Genomic DNA, 16,800 nt, shown 5'->3' with positions numbered 1-16,800 from the left:
TCTAGGAGGTACCTAGAGTAGTGAAATTCATAAAGACAGAAAGAGCGGAGGTTGCCAACGGCTGGGGGAGGAGGCAATGGGGACTTATTGTTTAATGGGTATGGAGTTTGAGAAGATGCATTCTGGAGATGGAGGGCGGTACTGGTTGTACAACAACGTGAATGTACCTAATGCCGCTGAAATGTATACTTAAAAATAGTTAAGAGGGTTAATTTTTATGTTATATATGTCCCACAATAAAAAAAATAAAAACATTTAGGACAATCACTTTATAGAAGCTCTAATAGCAAAGAAAAAAAATTTTAACTATGTTGCTATGAAAACATACCTTTAGTTTGAAACCTCTGTCCAGGTAAAAGCTGAGATTCTGGAACCTACGAGAGAATACTTGTTAGAAAAAAAAATTCTGTTTAGCTTTTCTTACTCACATTCATGTTGTATATATGATTTTTGTAACAGTAGCAGATGCTGTTAGGATGGGCTCATTTATTAAGTTAGAAAGAACAGGAGCACAGAGGGGAAAACCTGTAGAGGTGCGTCCTGCCCTGCTCGGCCAGTGACAGGGCTCTTTATCACTTGCTGTGGGTGGCAGGAAGGGAGCGAGGTTCTGGGCAGGTGCTAGGTGCTCACCTCATCTTAGCTCCTCCTCTTATTTGGTGACAGAGCCCTAATATTATTTGGGGTGGCAGTTTGCCCAGCTCAATGAGTGTGCTTCCAAACTCTCCAGCCCCGGGCAGAGGGCAGAGGGAGTTTTGGTCCGCAGATCGGTTGTGCAGGGCTTTGCTGTCAGCTCCCCTTTTCCCTTGCCTCTTTCTCTCTCCCTAGAAACAAGTGAAGGCTGGAGTCTTCACATAGAAAGCAAACACCAGCGGCAGCAGGATGGAGACGGAAGTGGCGGGACCCTGGTGATTTCGTGGAGTTGCCGTCCCAGCCTGGGACTGCCCATCTGAGGCTTCCCCAATTGCATGGTCAGGGCTCTGTCCCTGGAGACTGAGAGCAAGTCCCATCCCATCCAGGTTTTCTTGGGCTGACCCTGACTCCATCACAGGGACAGATGGCATCCCCTGTTATTTCAGTGGGGGGGTGAGTTATTGGGAAGGATTTGGTGGCACAAAAGACCACCTCAATTACCTTTAAAATCAAATTCTTTTTTTCACAGTGCCACATGAGGCTGTGTGAGGCCTCTGGGCCTCTTGTAAGATAGATGCTGTCAGAGGCCTATACCACAAGTCATGTAACTTTTCTGTCTCTCTTTGATTAAAGTGGCTTCACAGAATGGGACCAAAACAGTTTGTACTGAAATTTAAATTTCTGATGAAAGCCCATAAAATCTCCATTTCAGTGAGACAGGGAAAATTACTACATTGTAGTACCAGAAAAACCCATGGCTGCATACTATCCTTCAAATGTTTATGTCAGGAAGTTTTATGTTGATTTTTTAGTCATTCAGATTTGCATAATTTGGATATATGATCTATTTTATGTGATTTAGAGGAAATAACTAGAAGACTAGAAACTAATTACGTCATTTTAAAAGCAGCAAGCTGATTTTTCCAATTTCAAAAAGCCCTTAACTTACAAACATTTTAATATGCTTTTTATAAGACCGAAACACATGTACGCCACACATATACTATTGCTCTAGATTTTTCCTTAAAATGGCTTTTTCTAGAATGTTGTTGAATTTGCATCAACCCTACCTCACCTTCTCATCAAATTCCCCTTTTAGTCAATCCATAGCGTGCATTTTGGCATATCTGGCCAGGGCTGAGAGTGTTGGTTACGGCCATGGAATAAGGCCAAGCTAACTGGCTCATGAGTGGAGGGCATCTGTGACCACAGAAGGGGCAAAAAATGGTATACAGGAGGGAATTGAAAGACTTGAAGCGTGTTTACTACTTCTGCTTTCTAACTTGATTTTTAATCCCCTTTATTTTGAACAAGAGGAAAAAGTGGTGTGTGGGTTTGCACACTATTCTCCTTGACTTTTCTGAATAAAGGACATCTTTATTCATCATTTAAAAACAAAAAACAGGCTGGGTGTGGTGGCTCACGCCTGTATTCCCAACACTTGGAGAGGCCGAGGTGGGTGAATCACCTGAGGTAAGGAGTTCAAGACCAGCCTGGCCAACATGGCAAAACCCCGTCTCTACTAAAAATACAAAAATTAGCCAGGCATGGTGGTGCATGCCTGTAATCCCAGCTACTCGGGAGGCTGAGGCAGGAGAATCGCTTGAACTCAGGAGGAGGAGGTTGCAGTGAGCTGAGATGGTGCCATTGCACTCCAGCCTGGGCAACAAGAGCAAATCTCCACCTCAAAATAAATAAATGAATAAATAAGTGCAAAACGAAAAAACCTGTGTTTTAAAACATACAAAATCTATAGCATATGGTATGAGAAAAATCAGATCTTTTTTTGAGAACTCTGATGTCTATAAGAAAACTATTTGTGACTCTAATTTCTCTTATTTTATTTTCTATTAATCATATTTATATATGATATGGTTCTATATCTGTACATACTTATGTAATGTTTCTTTCACTGCCTGTAATAGGTTTTTAAATTTTATATTTATAATCACACAATTAAATCTATTAATATTCTTATACATTTTAAGTACATATATTTTCTATATATAAAATTACAATGTTAATTTATCAAGAAACATCATGTATGATAACTTAATAGCATGATATATCCACTCTTTATCTCCACTTCCTTTTTTTTTGGAGACTCTCGCTCTGTAACCCAGGCTGGAGCGCAGTGGCGTGATCTTGGCTCACTGCAACCTCTCCCTCCCGGGTCCTGGTTCAAACAATTCTGCCTCAGCCTCCCAAGTAGCTGGGATTACAGGCATGTGCCATCATGCCCAGCTAATTTTTGTATTTTTAGTAGAGACGGGGTTTCACCATGTTGGCCAGGCTGGTCTTGAACTCCTGACCTCAGGTGATGCACCTGCCTCGGCCTCCCAAAGTGCTGGGATTACAGGCATGAGCCACCGTGCCTGGCCTATCTCCACTTCTTAAGAAGACCGATGTTGATTTCTTTGTCTCAATGATGACATGTGACTTTGATACATGGCAGATATTTCCTACCTTCAGGATAATGGGGACATATTGAGGGGAGGGCAGGCAGAAAGGCTTGATAATGGGAATACATTTCTAAAACACCCGAGCATTTAAAAACATGTCAGACTAGAGAAACTATAAAAATGCCTTTTTTTTTTTTTTTTTTTTTTGAGACAGAGTCTCGCTCTGTCATCCAGGCTGGAGTGCAGTAGCGCAATCTCGGCTCACTGCAACCTCCACCATCTGGGTTCAAGCAATTCTTCTTCCTCAGCCTCCCAAGTAGCTGGGACTACAGGCACGCACCACCACACCCGGCTAATTTTTGTACTTTTAGTAGAGCCGAGGTTTCACCATGTTGGCCAGGCTGGTCTCAAACTCCTGACCTTGTGACCTCCCAAAGTACAGGCATGAACCACCATGCCCAGCCTGAAAATTCTTAATAATGGGATTTGGGCTAATCTGGAATAAGCTGTTTCCAGCTTAAATGCTGCAGAATTCCATAGAAAGCAGGCAATGGGCGGTATACATGTATACAGTGAGAGAATACATATATGCAAAGGATATAAGCTCGGAAATGAAGTAGATTTCAGGTTATAATTGTTCAAAGCTCTGTTCTTCCTTTCCATAAAATGTGATGTTAGTTCTTTCTTTGCCAAGTATTTCCGAAATACACCAAATAGCACATCACTCATAAAATATTTCTAGTCCAGCTATTTCTCTAAGGTTAGGGGACAGAATTAGAGGTGTTTTTCCTTAATATTTTAATTCACTAAAATAACAGATGACAACTTCAGGATCTGTACTATTTTGAATTAATTGAAGAAATGACAGGACAGGATAAAGTATGATACAACAAAAGACACATTAGCACCTATTTTAGTTTCTGACTTGCACCCCACATTTCCTTTTGCTTCTAAACCACTGAGCTAATCTCACTACATCTTTTTTTTTTTTTTTTTTTGAGACAGAGTCTTGTTCTGTCACCCAGCCTGGAGGGCAGTGGTGTGATCTTGGCTCACTGCAACCTCTGCTTCCCAGGTTCAAGCGATTCTCCTGCCTCAGCCTCCTGAGTAGCAGGGATTACAGGCGCCCGCCACTGTGCCCAGCTAATTTTTGTATTTTTAGTAGAGATGGGGTTTCACTATGTTGGCCAGGCTGGTCTCGAGCTCCTGACCTAGTGATCTGCCCGCCTCAGCCTCCCAAAGTGCTGGGATTACAAGCGTGAGCCACTGCGCCCGGCCTCTCACTACTATCTTGAGTCACACAAGCCTATGTATGTATGTGTGTGTATATATATATATACACACACATATATATATACACATATATATACACATATATACACACATATATACACATATATACACACGTATATATACACATATATACGCACGTAAATATACACATATATACACATATATATACACGTATATATACACATATATACACACGTATATATACACATATATATACACATATATATACACACACATATATATACACATATATATGTATGTGTGTGTGTATATATATATATATATATATATATATATATATATATATATAGTGGGGTCTTTGCACCAGTAATATGAAAGATGGCTTTCTTCACACAAAAGAATGTGACCAAAGGCCCTTTTAATTGCACAACGAGTGGCCTAGTTATCCCTAAAATATTTATACATTCTTCAAAGGATAAAGTTACAAAGCATATCAAAAATTATTTGAGGACCAAGTAATCAATGGAATTTTTTTGCATGCACATATTACAGACTGGTGTTTAAATTATGTAGCCATGCTTTGATCTTGCTGTGGGAATTCTCCCCTGAGACTATCTACTTACTGGCCTTTGCTGTTTATTGGACGTTGGATCTCTCACATAAATAGTTCTTTCAGTATTACGTACTGGTTGAGTCTTCAAATCTACTCCATCGTCACTCAAGCTGTCTTTCCCTTTTGATTTTATACATCCCATATTTCCTGTTGAAACATAAAAGCAATGACATTGTTTTACCATTCCAGAACTGCTTCAAGCCATCAAAATGTCTCCAATAAAAAAGAGTAGAAAAAATATACTTTTATTCTTTATCATGTATAGATTAATAAACTCAAATGTGAATACTGTTCCCAAATAGGTTTGCCTGTCCATTGATTCACTCAACAAATATTTATTGAGCATTAATTTTCCATCACCCAGACAAAATCCAGCTCTAACTCTGCTCGTATTCTTGTGGCAAAGATGTGTAAAGACTCGATGACAGAGGACCCACAGGATCTAAGAAAGGACATGTAACTCAGGCAAGAGGAAAAGGAGGTGGTCAGGGAAAGCTTCCTAAAGGAAATGCTCTGTGAGTTGAAATGGGAGGGATGGCAGCCAGGTTGCAAAGTCAGCAAAGAGATTTCAGGAAGAAGAAACTTCATATGCAACCACCATGAGGTCAAGATAACATGGCCCCTTCAGAGAGCTAGATCAACCTAATCTCTTCAGAAAATGAGCTCTATGTACAACACTAAACACTGCAGTCAAGGAGCAGGTAGGGAAGGTCAGGAGTCAGGGCCAGAGAGGGAGGCACATGCTGGATGTGAAGCTGAGTGGTTGATTTTTTACCCTGAAGACAAATGACACATCCAATCTGCAGTGTGCAAGGTGGAGTGGGGTGGGGGCCCTTGAGACTTCAAGGGCAGGTGATGAAGAGCTAGAATCTGCAGAACCTGGCTTCAGCTAAACATAGCTAGGGGCCTAGGAAGATGGCCTGGCTTTCATCAAGACTGGAAATGAATTGAGGAAACACACTTATGGGAGAGAAGATACTTATGAAAACATTCAGATGATCAAATCCAGTAGGGCTACTGAGTAAGCTACTTGAGTCAGGAAACCAGGAGTACTAGCGCAGGTAAAAGCAAAATGATGGTCTCCGCAAGCCATGCTAGGACAGTGGAGGAAAGCCACCATGGCAAGAAGGGGGCTGGTGCCTGACCAGGGCAGAACAACACACGGTGCACATCTAAACATGAACTCTGTCATCCAGTGATTCCATTAACGCGGGACGGCTGAGCACTACACACGCACTCTGGGGACTGCAAAGGTGATTTTGAACATTTGAATCACACAGTTCTTGTCTTACAGTATTGGGTCAAATCTATGCATTAAAAACAAAACAGCCGGGCGCGGTGGCTCACGCCTGTAATCCCAGCACTTTGTGAGGCCAAGGAAGGCGGATCACGAGGTCAAGAGATGGAGACCATCCTGGCCAACATGGTGAAACCCCATCTCTACTAAATATACAAAAATTAGCTGGGCGTGGTGGCACACGCCTGTGGTCCCAGCTACTCGGGAGGCTAAGGCAGGAGAATCGCTTGAACCCGGCCCGGGGAGGGTGCAGTGAGCCGAGATCGTGCCACTGCACTCCAGCCTGGGCGACAGCAAGACTCCGTCTCAAAAAAAAAAAAAATAATAAAAAATAATAAAAAAAAAAATCTCACAAACTTCATTAGAAGGTGGTTCTCACCGAACAGATTCTCTGGACACTGTCCGGGAAACTCTTCTGGGGCACAGTGGGAGCATGCTGCTCCCCATGTGATGTGTAATTCTGAAGCACTGCCAAATCTGGTGCCTAGGGCTTAGAGTTAAGTCTAGAGGAAGGAGAGATGACAGGAGTTTGGGGAAGGGGGAGAGGTGGTGTGACTAGGCAATATCTCGTGGGGGAGGAATTGTACTAAGAAACCTCAAGAGCTCTTCTGGGAACTCGGCCCTCTCCTGCATCGCTGCCACGTGTCCAGGCCTGCGTTTTTTCCTGCAGGCTTCCAATTGGTCTAGGAACTTCAACTTGTTTATCATTTCATTACTTGAGGTATGAAGCCTCTAAAGAGCAGCCACACCTCTTTCTGAAACTAGCGAGCTGCAGTTCCCAAAATAAAGGGGAAGCAAGTACTTCTTTGATTCAAAACAGCACATTTTTTAATACACTAAAGTTTCTGAAATGGCCATGGGTTTAGAGTTGATCTCTAAGTAAGCATGGGAGTTCTTTTTTCACCAGTCTCATCCCTCCCACGCCCCGTCACCCTCCCCGAAAAAGCGGTGTTTAACTCATCATCCCTTAAAATCGTGCTTTACAAATGGGCAAATACGTTAATAGCAGCACGAGGACCCTGCGAACGCCGCGAGCTCCGGGGCAGGAGCCCTGCATGGGTGCGGCCAACCCACAGCGCACCGGGCCGCTCGAACCAGCTCCCTCCCAGCACGGACCGAGCCCTGACTGAGCTGTGCCACAACCAGGGCACAGGGAATCCCCTGTCCCCACCCCACCGCGTTCCTGCAGTTCCCCTGCCCTCGCTGCTCGCTCCAGCGTTCCCTCACTCTCTCTCACTCTCTGTCTCTGTCTCTCTCTCTCTCTCTCTCTCTCTCTCTCTCTCTCTCTCTCTCTCTCTCTCCTCTCTCAGATCCTACAGGAATGTTATCGCCCCAGACAGGTCTGCACTAATTCTCACTCTTGTCTGGTTACCACCCACGGTCCATCATGTATCAGTTTATTTAGGGTCAGCTCCCTAAGCTAGCATCTAAGCTGACTGGAACAGCTTCCCTCTACTTTGCTCAGTGCAGTACCCCCAGCACCTAAAACAGCTCCGCTCCACGCAGGTGCTCAAAGAGTAAGAATGAACGCACTTTGGGAGGCCGAGGTGGGCGGATCGCGAGGTCAGGAGTCCGGGACCAGCCCGGCCAACATGGTGAAACCCCGTCTCTACTAAAAATACAAAAAATTAGCCGGCGTGGTGATGGGCGCCCGTAGTCCCAGCTACTCGGGAGGCTGAGGCAGGAGAATCACTTGAACCCAGCAGGCAGAGGTTGCAGTGAGCAGAGATCACGCCACTGCACTCCAGCCTGGGTGACAGAGTGAGACTCGGTCTAAAAAAAAAAGAACACATGAAGCAGCTGTGGCTGGTGGGCTTGGGACTCCCAGGTGCCCCTCAACACCCCTCCTGAGGAAGGTGAGAGAGGAGAAGGAAAGGAGGCAAAACCCACCTGGGTCTGCTGTTCTAAAACAGACAGAAACCTCTAAAATAACTTCCAGTTTATGGGAAATACAGGGAAGAGAGGAATAAGATAATCAGAAAAACCCATAATGTGCCATTTTCTAAAGAAAACTTGCCTGGATACTCCAGCTAAAGGGAAGGGATGGAACCATTCCATATCAGAGAAGACCCAAGAGACAATGTACCAACCTTGATGGAATCTTGGGGGCCTGGGAGGAGGGGAGGACACATAGCTGTGATATGTGACAACTGGAGAAGTTGAAATTGACTTACACATGAGATTATGATATCAGGGAACTGTTGTTGTGTTTTGTAAGTGCAATATGATGGTATTGTAGTTATTCAGGAGAACATCCAGTGTGCATCAGATGTTGAGATCTCTATTTCTGAGCAGAAACTCTGTAGGAAGTGTTGGGGGGAGAGTGAGCTACTGTAAGGAAATCCATCCCCGAGCCTCTGAAGTGGACAGAGGAAAACATGGAGGTGATTGTCCAAGGGCAGTGGTCTTGGGAAAAGGAAGGACGGAAACAAAAAGCAGGTGGATGTGGGTGGGGTGGTGACATCCAAGACAGGAAGATCGATAGATGGCCATTTATTTATGCTTAATTTCTTTCCGCCATTGTCATGGATAATTTAACATCGAATGTATGCACTGTAAATGAAAAAATTAAAGCCACGTGGAGAATTAGCATGGCCTCACTGCTCAGGCACAGCTGATCTCTGCTCACAAAGTGTTTGGGGTCCCCCATTCAGACACTCTCCCACCAGAAACCTCAAGAGAGGTCCTCCATGTGACATGGGGATGAGCAACCCAAAATCAGAACAGGTCTTGCAATTCCTTATGCTGTATGAAAGTACCAGAAATGTAGAAAATACAATATACTCCTGACAAAAACTGAGAGTGATTACATGTTCCAAGTGATATGAGCTACACTTTACAATGATTTCCACCTTAGTATTCTTCTATTACACATTTATAATATATTGAGCATCTCATTTAATCCTTGAAGAAACCATACGGCCAGATGACTTTACAGAGGAGAAAACTGAGGCTCAGAAAGGTTAAAAGACTCGTGCACAGCACAGCTGGGAGGGGTGAGGCTAGGACTCACTCACACAGGAGTGTGCTCTCAAGTCTAAGTCAGAAGCTAAGTCTACAGCCTGGGCTCTTACCACTTTGCCATACAATGGCTATTTTGAAATGCATGTTTCATCTATTTATTAACAATGCCAAACAAAGAGATTATTTTTATAGGCTACCTCTTTCTCAGAGAAAAAAGCTTTAAAATGTTTTACCACAAAAGAGTCAATAATGAAGTTAATAAAATAAAACCAGAAAACCAGAGCCAAGGCAATGAGAAAAATGCGAATGTGGTAACATTGTAGGGAACAGGTCTGCTGTAACTGACCTGCACATTTGCCCTAGGTTTTCTGGCAAGAAGGGCCAGGGACGTCCTGAGTCACAGCAGGAGAGAGGAAGCAGACCAGGTTCCTGATGGGAATGTGTGTCCCCAACAGGAATTCCAAGTTTGCTTATAATGCACTTTATATCAAGTGCTGTGGATGATGTAGTCAGCAGTGCCTTCAAAACCATTTTTTGAACAGTAAATAAAGACATATTTTATGCGTAGAGAATTTGGTTAAAACAAGATAGTAACTGAGGCTTTGACATGCAAATACAACTCTAGTCTGTTCATTGCAAAAGTTTTACAATATGGTCTAAAGAGACACAAACGGCCAGGCAGCCTTTTGATTACAAAGCAACACCCACTGACCCATCCAGAAAATGTGAGGCTGGAGATTTCTCTTTCTAAAAAGTCTTTCTTTCATTGGAATGAATATCCATTAGGGGTGGCTCATCCTCATTCAAGAGCCTTAGAATATTAGAAGAGTGATTTTAATCCCTCTTTTATTTTATTCCCAGACTCTGGGATAATTTTTTGGTTTTTAAAAATCACTCTTACCTTGGCCAGGTGTGGTGGCTCACAAGTGTAATCCCAGAACTTTGGGAGGCCGAGGCGGGTGGATCATCTGAGGTCAGGGGTTCGAGACCGGCCTGGCCAACATGATGAAACTCTGTCTCTACTAAAAAACACAAAAATTAGCCGGGCGTGGTGGCACCTGTCTGTAGTCCCAGCTTCTCAGGAGCCTGAGGCAGGAGAATCCCTTGAGCCTGGGAGGCAGAGGTTGCAGTAAGCCAAGATTGTGCCACTGCACTCCAGCCTGGGTGACAGAGCAAGACTCCATCAAAAAAAACAAAACAAAACAAAACAAAACTCACTCTTACCAGAGGCAGTAGGGTTTTGGTTTCATAAAATCTAGCAATGTCTTACCATTATCCAGCTGTTCAACAAAGATGCAATCTTGCATTGGAATTCCACTTCTCGAAATCTGTTCTTTAAATACACTGCACAGGGGCACAAGGATGTTCCCACTGGCATGACTTATAGTAGAGACAATCTAGATGTCCTCATTAGAGGTTAGTTCTTTAAGTTAGAACAAAGTGACACATTATGAGTGGGTTAAAAAGAGAGATCTGTATATTTGGACATTCTTAATCAAACAATCAAGAATTGCTGATTGAAAAAATTATATATACATATTTAAATTAGGCTGTTGCAAAAGTAATTGCGGTTTTTGCCCATTACTTTTGCACCAACCTAATATATGTACACAATCCGTATATATGTATATATATTTAATGTCCACAGGAAAAAAATCTAAGAGGACATCCACCACCTTGTTGGTTAGGTTCTAAAGTCCACTTGTGAGGTAAAAGATCCTGTATAGAAATTTTGTATTGAAATTCCTAAAGAAGACACTATACAATTCACAACATATTCTGAAGTAAGGACTATGGAGTTGGATTGCTGAACTCAACTGCTGGGTCTATTGCCTGACTTTGCAATATCAACTGGTCACCCACCTAAAGCAAACAGAGTAGCTATAAATGTCTATGAGGGTCAGAGACAAAAGACGTGGGGGTAGAAAAGGGATAAACACGTATGTGCCTACTTTGTCCCTGGTACTTTGTGTATGAGGAAAGTAAAACCCAGAGATGAACCTGTGCTAGGTAATCAAAGGTCTCAGGTACAACTGGAACTTGGTCTGGCTTCAAAGCTGTACTTTTTCTCTTTTTGTTGCTTTTATTATTTTTAATGTATTATTTCTTTGTGTTGGGAACATTCAAAATTTGCTCTTCTGGCTATTTGGAATATACAATACATTGTCTTTAATTATAGTCACCCTACAGTGCTGTAGAACCTAGAATCTATTCCTTCTATCTAAAAGCTGCACTTCTTTTTTGTTTGTTTGTTTTTTGAGATGGAGTCTCACTCTGTCACCCAGGCTGGAGTGCAATGGCGCGATCTCTGCTCACTGCAAACTCTGCCTCCCGGGCCCAAGCAATTCTCCTGCCTCAGCCTCCCAGGTAGCTGGGATTACAGGTGCCCACCACCACACCTGGCTAACTTTTGTGTTTTTAGTAGAGACAGGGTTTCACCATATTGGCCAGGCTGGTCTCAAACTCCTGACCTCAGGTGATCCTCCCACGTGAGCCTCCCAAAGTGCTGGGATTACAGGCATGAGCCACCGCGCCCAGCCTAAAAGCTGCACTTCTTTACTGATGCAAGGTCTTGCTGCCTTTCTGTGGAGGAAGCTCCAGCTCCAAGAGTTTTCTGAATTAGAGAGCTTAGAAAGACACGAGGAAGAGAAAGGAAGCCTGGAGAAATAGAGGTGGGTGGTGTCTATCTGAAACAAAAGTGATCTTGAGTTTCAAATTAGGTCCAAGCCTGGTTCAAGCATCATTTATAGGAATTTGTCCCTAAAAGTATGTTCCCTACACACTTGCATTCCAGTATCAGTTCTATAACTCAAGAGATTTACTTTGCCCACCAACACAGAAACCTTTAGATACCCTTTAATTGTCCTTCTTACTTTACTTTCAGAAAGGAGACTCAGATTAGAGAAACAAAGTCTTCAGAAGAGTTGAATGCTTTCTCCAAACTGCTTATCAAAGTGACACGGGGACACAATAGCCTGGTTGGCAGCCTCAACAGCGTTGGAGAGACTTGGTGAGGGCACTAGCACTAAGCTCCACCACCAACCCCATTAATTCCCAACTCAAGCAGTTCAGTCTTGCATCAATTTTCCCAAATTCCTGTTTTTTTTGTTTTTTTTTTTTTTGGATGGAGTCTCCCTCTGTTGCCCAGGCTGGAGTGCAGTGGTGTGATCTCGGCTCACTGCAACCTCTGCCTCCTGGGTTCAAGCGATTCTCCTGCCTCAGCCTCCTGACTATAGGCATCCGCCACCATGCATGAATAATTTTTGTATTTTTAGTACAGACAGGGTTTCACCATGTTGGCCAGGCTGGTCTCCAACTCCTGACCTCAGGTGATACACCCGCCTCAGCCTCCCAAAGTGCTGGGATTACAGGCGTGAGCCACTGCACCCAGCACCTAAATCACTTTTAAAAGAGAGAGAACTGAAAAGGACCTAGCCAGACCGTCTTTACTTAAACAACTAAGATTTTTTGCCTTACATACCATGGTCATTATTTTCAAACATTCTCCAATATTTTTCCTCAATAAAATCTCCCAGCAGCCAGGGTGGGCACAGTTGGTGAGCTGGTAACCCGGGCTGGCCAAGCTGCATAGCATGGCTTTCTCTATCTGACCAGCCTGCAACATAAGGCCCTACTTAAGGCTTTTTCAGTTTGCTTTTGTTTTTGTTTTTGTTTTCTTTAGGCAACCTAACATTATGAATGTAACTCCCTAAGGTTTAAATGTCATGTGTAATAGGAACAGTGTTTGGGGGCAATTAAGGCAATGCTGTTTTGGTGCCGGGAATCCCTCAGATCACAGAGCTGCCTCCATGGTGTGGGCGTCACCTCTAGGCTATGACCATGGCCCGTGGAGCTGCTTCCGTCCATGGTGTGGGCATCACCTCCACCACAGAGCTGCTTCAATGGTTAGGTGTCAGCTCCTGTCTGTGACTAAGGTGAGCCATCAGGCTCCCCCTAGAAGGGAGGAGGATATGATTTAGGAGAAGTGAGAAAGAGGTGTCTGAAGGAGTGTTGGAAAGAGTAAAGACTGGGATAGAACCTGTGTCCAAGATGCCTGCCAGCCTCCATTCACTTTGACTACTAAGGGTCAATTGGGAAAGGGGGGTGAGGTGGGAAGTGGGTTTAAGACTAGCTAGCTAGTTACAGGGTGCACCCCCCTCAACACAGGAGGGATGTCTCTGGGTCTGAATAAGGAGTTGGCTCTTCTCTTCATGTCTCATGCAGGGTTGAGCACTGAGGAAAGGGGTGTCAAGACAAAACAGCCAGATGCTGTCTCAGGGCTCCCCTCATTCTGCCTGTCAAGGTTTCCAGGGGATCCACAAGTTTCCCAGTTGCATGCACTTGCACGGTGGGTGTCCATTTAACATCCCTCGAATCAGCAGTGCCCAGTCAAATCTTAGCGGGCCGGTGAACGGCATACACAGAATATGGAGAGAACCTATGGCTTCTTTCTACCAAACAGCACAGCAGCAACCCTGTACCTACCTAAACACCAGATTGCAAAGGAGTAGCGGGTAAGAAGAAGAAACAGTAATGATGGAAGACAGACTACATTTGAAAAGATTCAAACCCTGTTGGCAAACTTAAGCTGCTTGCCAACTTCTTTTTATCTTCTGTTTGCTGTGTTTACCTGATTTGAAACTCCTTCTTTTTTTTTGAGACGGATCTCGCTCTGTCGCCCAGGCTGGAGTGCAATGGCGCAATCTCGGCTCACTGCAACCTCTGCCTCCCGGGTTCAAGCAATTCTCCTGCCTCAGCCTCCTGAGTAGCTGGGACTACAGGTGCTCGCCACCATGCCTGGCTAATTTTTGTACTTTTAGTAAAGACAGGGTTTCACCATATTGGCCAGGCTGGTCTCAAACTCCTGACCTTGTGATCTGCCCGCCTTGGCCTCCCAAAGTGCTGGGATTACAGGTGTGAGCCACTGCGCCTGGCCAAAGCTCCTTCTTTATTATTTGCCACAAGACATAAGCACAGCCGTAGGTAGACCCAGGGGTCACCTAGTTATCCACAATGTGAAGGGGCAGCAGCACTGGGTAAAGTTTTAATCACTGCATTTACTAGAATGTTTCCAGAAAAGACTTGCAAGCCAATTAAAGAGGTATATGGAAGATTGGCATCTAGAACAGAGAAACTGAAAGGGAAATGTGGCTCTGCCTGGAAGGGAGTGCAGAGAGGATAATGAGACAGTGGTGAACTCAGGAAGCCTGTCTGTGGAGCCCAGCCTTGACAGTCCTGTAATTATCGATAAAACCACTCTTTTCTCTGGACTGTAATTGCCTCACCATAAAATGAAATCACTGGGCTTGGCATGAGAGGATAAGTGATACAATCTTTAACTTGACTGTACATATTAAACTCCGTTAGAATGTACACACTTCTTAACCCAACATGACCACTTCTTGGAATAAATTACTTATAAGAAAATAACTGGGGGCTACACAAAGTTCTACACAAGAGAATACTTATTGTGGGACTGTTTGGAATACCATATAGAAATAGGCTTGTTTGTCAAATTATAGGTCACTGGTTAAATAAATGCAGATCAGCTCTCAAAATTCACATCACCAAAGCCAGTTCTGTGAGGGTTTTCAACTTACAAGATGATCAGTTCACCAAAATTTGTATCTTTTAATTATTTCAGATTTACGTAATGTCATATTAGATGGGATAGTTTTAACAGCTTAAGTTTATAACAGTTGGTATTAGTTGTGGTGCTTTCATAGCTTAAGAGTATAGTAATTCTTTTTTAAAAATAATTTCAACTTTTATTTTAGGTTCAGGAATACATGTGCAGGTTTGTTACATGGGTATATTGCAAGATGCTGAGGTTTGGGGTACAGATGATCCCACCATCCAGGTAGTGAGCATAGTACCAAATAGTTTTTTGGTGAATGTCTCCCCTTCTCCCTCCCCCACTTTAGTAGTCTCCCATGTCTATTGCTCCTATCTTTACATCCATATGTATTCAATGCCTAGCTCCCATTCACAAGTGAGAGCCTGCAATTTGGTTTTCTGTTCCTGCATTAATTCACTTAGGATAATGGCTTCCAGCTGCATCCATGTTGCTGCCCAGGACATGATTTCATTTTTTATGGCTGTGTAGTATTCCCTGGTATATAAATGCGAGTATAATAATTCTTATCAAATATAATTGTTTTAGGCCTGGTGTGGTGGCTCATGCCTGTAATCCCAGCACTTCGGGAGGCCCGGGCAGGAGGATCACCTGAGGTTAGGAGTTCGAGACCAGCCTGGCCAACATGGCGAAACCCTGTCTCTACCAAAAATACAAAAATTAGCCAGGCGTGGTGGTGCATGCTTGTGATCCCAGCTACTCAGGAGCTGAGGCAGGAGAATTGCTTGAACTTGAGAGGTGGAGGTTGCTGTGAGCCAAGATAGCACCACTGCACTCCAGGATGGGCAAAAGAGTGAGGCTCCGTCTAAAAAAAAAAACAAAAACAAACAAACAAACAAAAAATATATATATATATAATTGTTTTAAAAGATTTTGACGAATGTTCTATTTGTTAGAAAGCTAAGGATTATTGAGTCTTCTTAGAACTATATTAATCTGTTACTAGTAATTAGTAGCTTAAGTTTAATGTGAGATATGGTTGTTTCTGTAGTTTCCTAATTCACTTCTTGCTTTACCTCTCCTTACATTTTTAGAATTTTAATTTTTAAAAAATTCTTCAACCTTAATGTCATCTTTTATTACATTTGAGATTCAAGTCTTCTGCTTCTTTCTGGTATCCCTATGCACAGGAACGCTTCCTTTCCTTATTTCAGGATGGTTCTATCCTTTCAACTCAAATGGTTTTGCAAACAGCTGCCAGGTTAACACATCCTAATTTCACCTTCTCAGAAACTAAAGTTTAAGCATGTCATATATGTTGGAAATGCTTTGGTCACTTACAATTTCTTTTTGAGGCTTATAAATTTAAATTTTATTTTTTCTAATTGCAGAAACAATGTTGATATGTCATTTGAAGAACTAGCAGAAGCACATTAAAAATGCATAAAGTTTTTTAAATAAAAATAATATTCAAGTAGTTAAAAGAAACAAGTCTTCTGGTACGGTGTAACATTTGAGAAAACATCAAATTGCCCTTCTGGTAACTGGCTTTTGGAAATTTGATCTAGAACATGATACTTCAACACAAAAGAATACTATGTGACTATTAAATTTTAATACGTATATATTTATTGACATAAAAAGATATTCACAATATATTTAAGTGAAAAAAATGTAAAAACAGTATATATAGCATGATATCATTTTGTGAGGGAAAAGGTACAAATGAATAGAAAAAAGTCTGAAAAGAAATAGGCTAAACTACCGCAATGTTCATCTACAGCTATTTTTGGTTTTGCCCTTGCAAATTTTTAATTTTCCCATCATATATACCTTATTTAAAAGGTATATTTTATATACATATATGTATAATTTTATATATGTATAAAATCAGAGTTTGGAGGCCCTTAGGTTTTGTGCTCAGTTCCCCTTAGTCTAAAATTTTAAAAATGTTTTCCATTGTGTACAAATTATGTATACAAGTATACAATGTATTTTATTATAATACATAATATATAGACAAGTTATACATGTACATATAGTACAATAGGTAAACAATATACAT

At 42.5% G+C, this 16,800-nt stretch overlaps 1 protein-coding gene across 3 annotated transcripts in view; it reads right to left on the bottom strand.

Moving 5' to 3' along the window:
• LYN (LYN proto-oncogene, Src family tyrosine kinase) overlaps window positions 1-16,800 on the bottom strand; it is a 137,648-nt gene that overhangs the window by 64,516 nt on the left and 56,332 nt on the right. Inside the window, exons 2-3 of one of the 3 annotated variants that reach the window (XM_034966115.4) lie at window positions 4,910-5,046; window positions 329-374 (exon numbers count right to left, since the gene is read on the bottom strand). In XM_034966115.4, the coding sequence (XP_034822006.1) occupies window positions 329-374; window positions 4,910-5,041 (178 nt within the window). In that variant the 5' untranslated portion in view covers window positions 5,042-5,046. The remainder of the gene's footprint in view (window positions 1-328; window positions 375-4,909; window positions 5,047-16,800) is intronic. The other 2 variants (XM_034966114.3, XM_034966113.3) reach the window with 2 other exon arrangements.

Source organism: Pan paniscus, chromosome 7 (genome assembly GCF_029289425.2).
Source record: "Pan paniscus chromosome 7, NHGRI_mPanPan1-v2.0_pri, whole genome shotgun sequence".
NCBI classification, from domain to species: Eukaryota; Metazoa; Chordata; class Mammalia; order Primates; family Hominidae; genus Pan; species Pan paniscus.
This window is presented reverse-complemented; position numbering and strand designations above follow the sequence as displayed.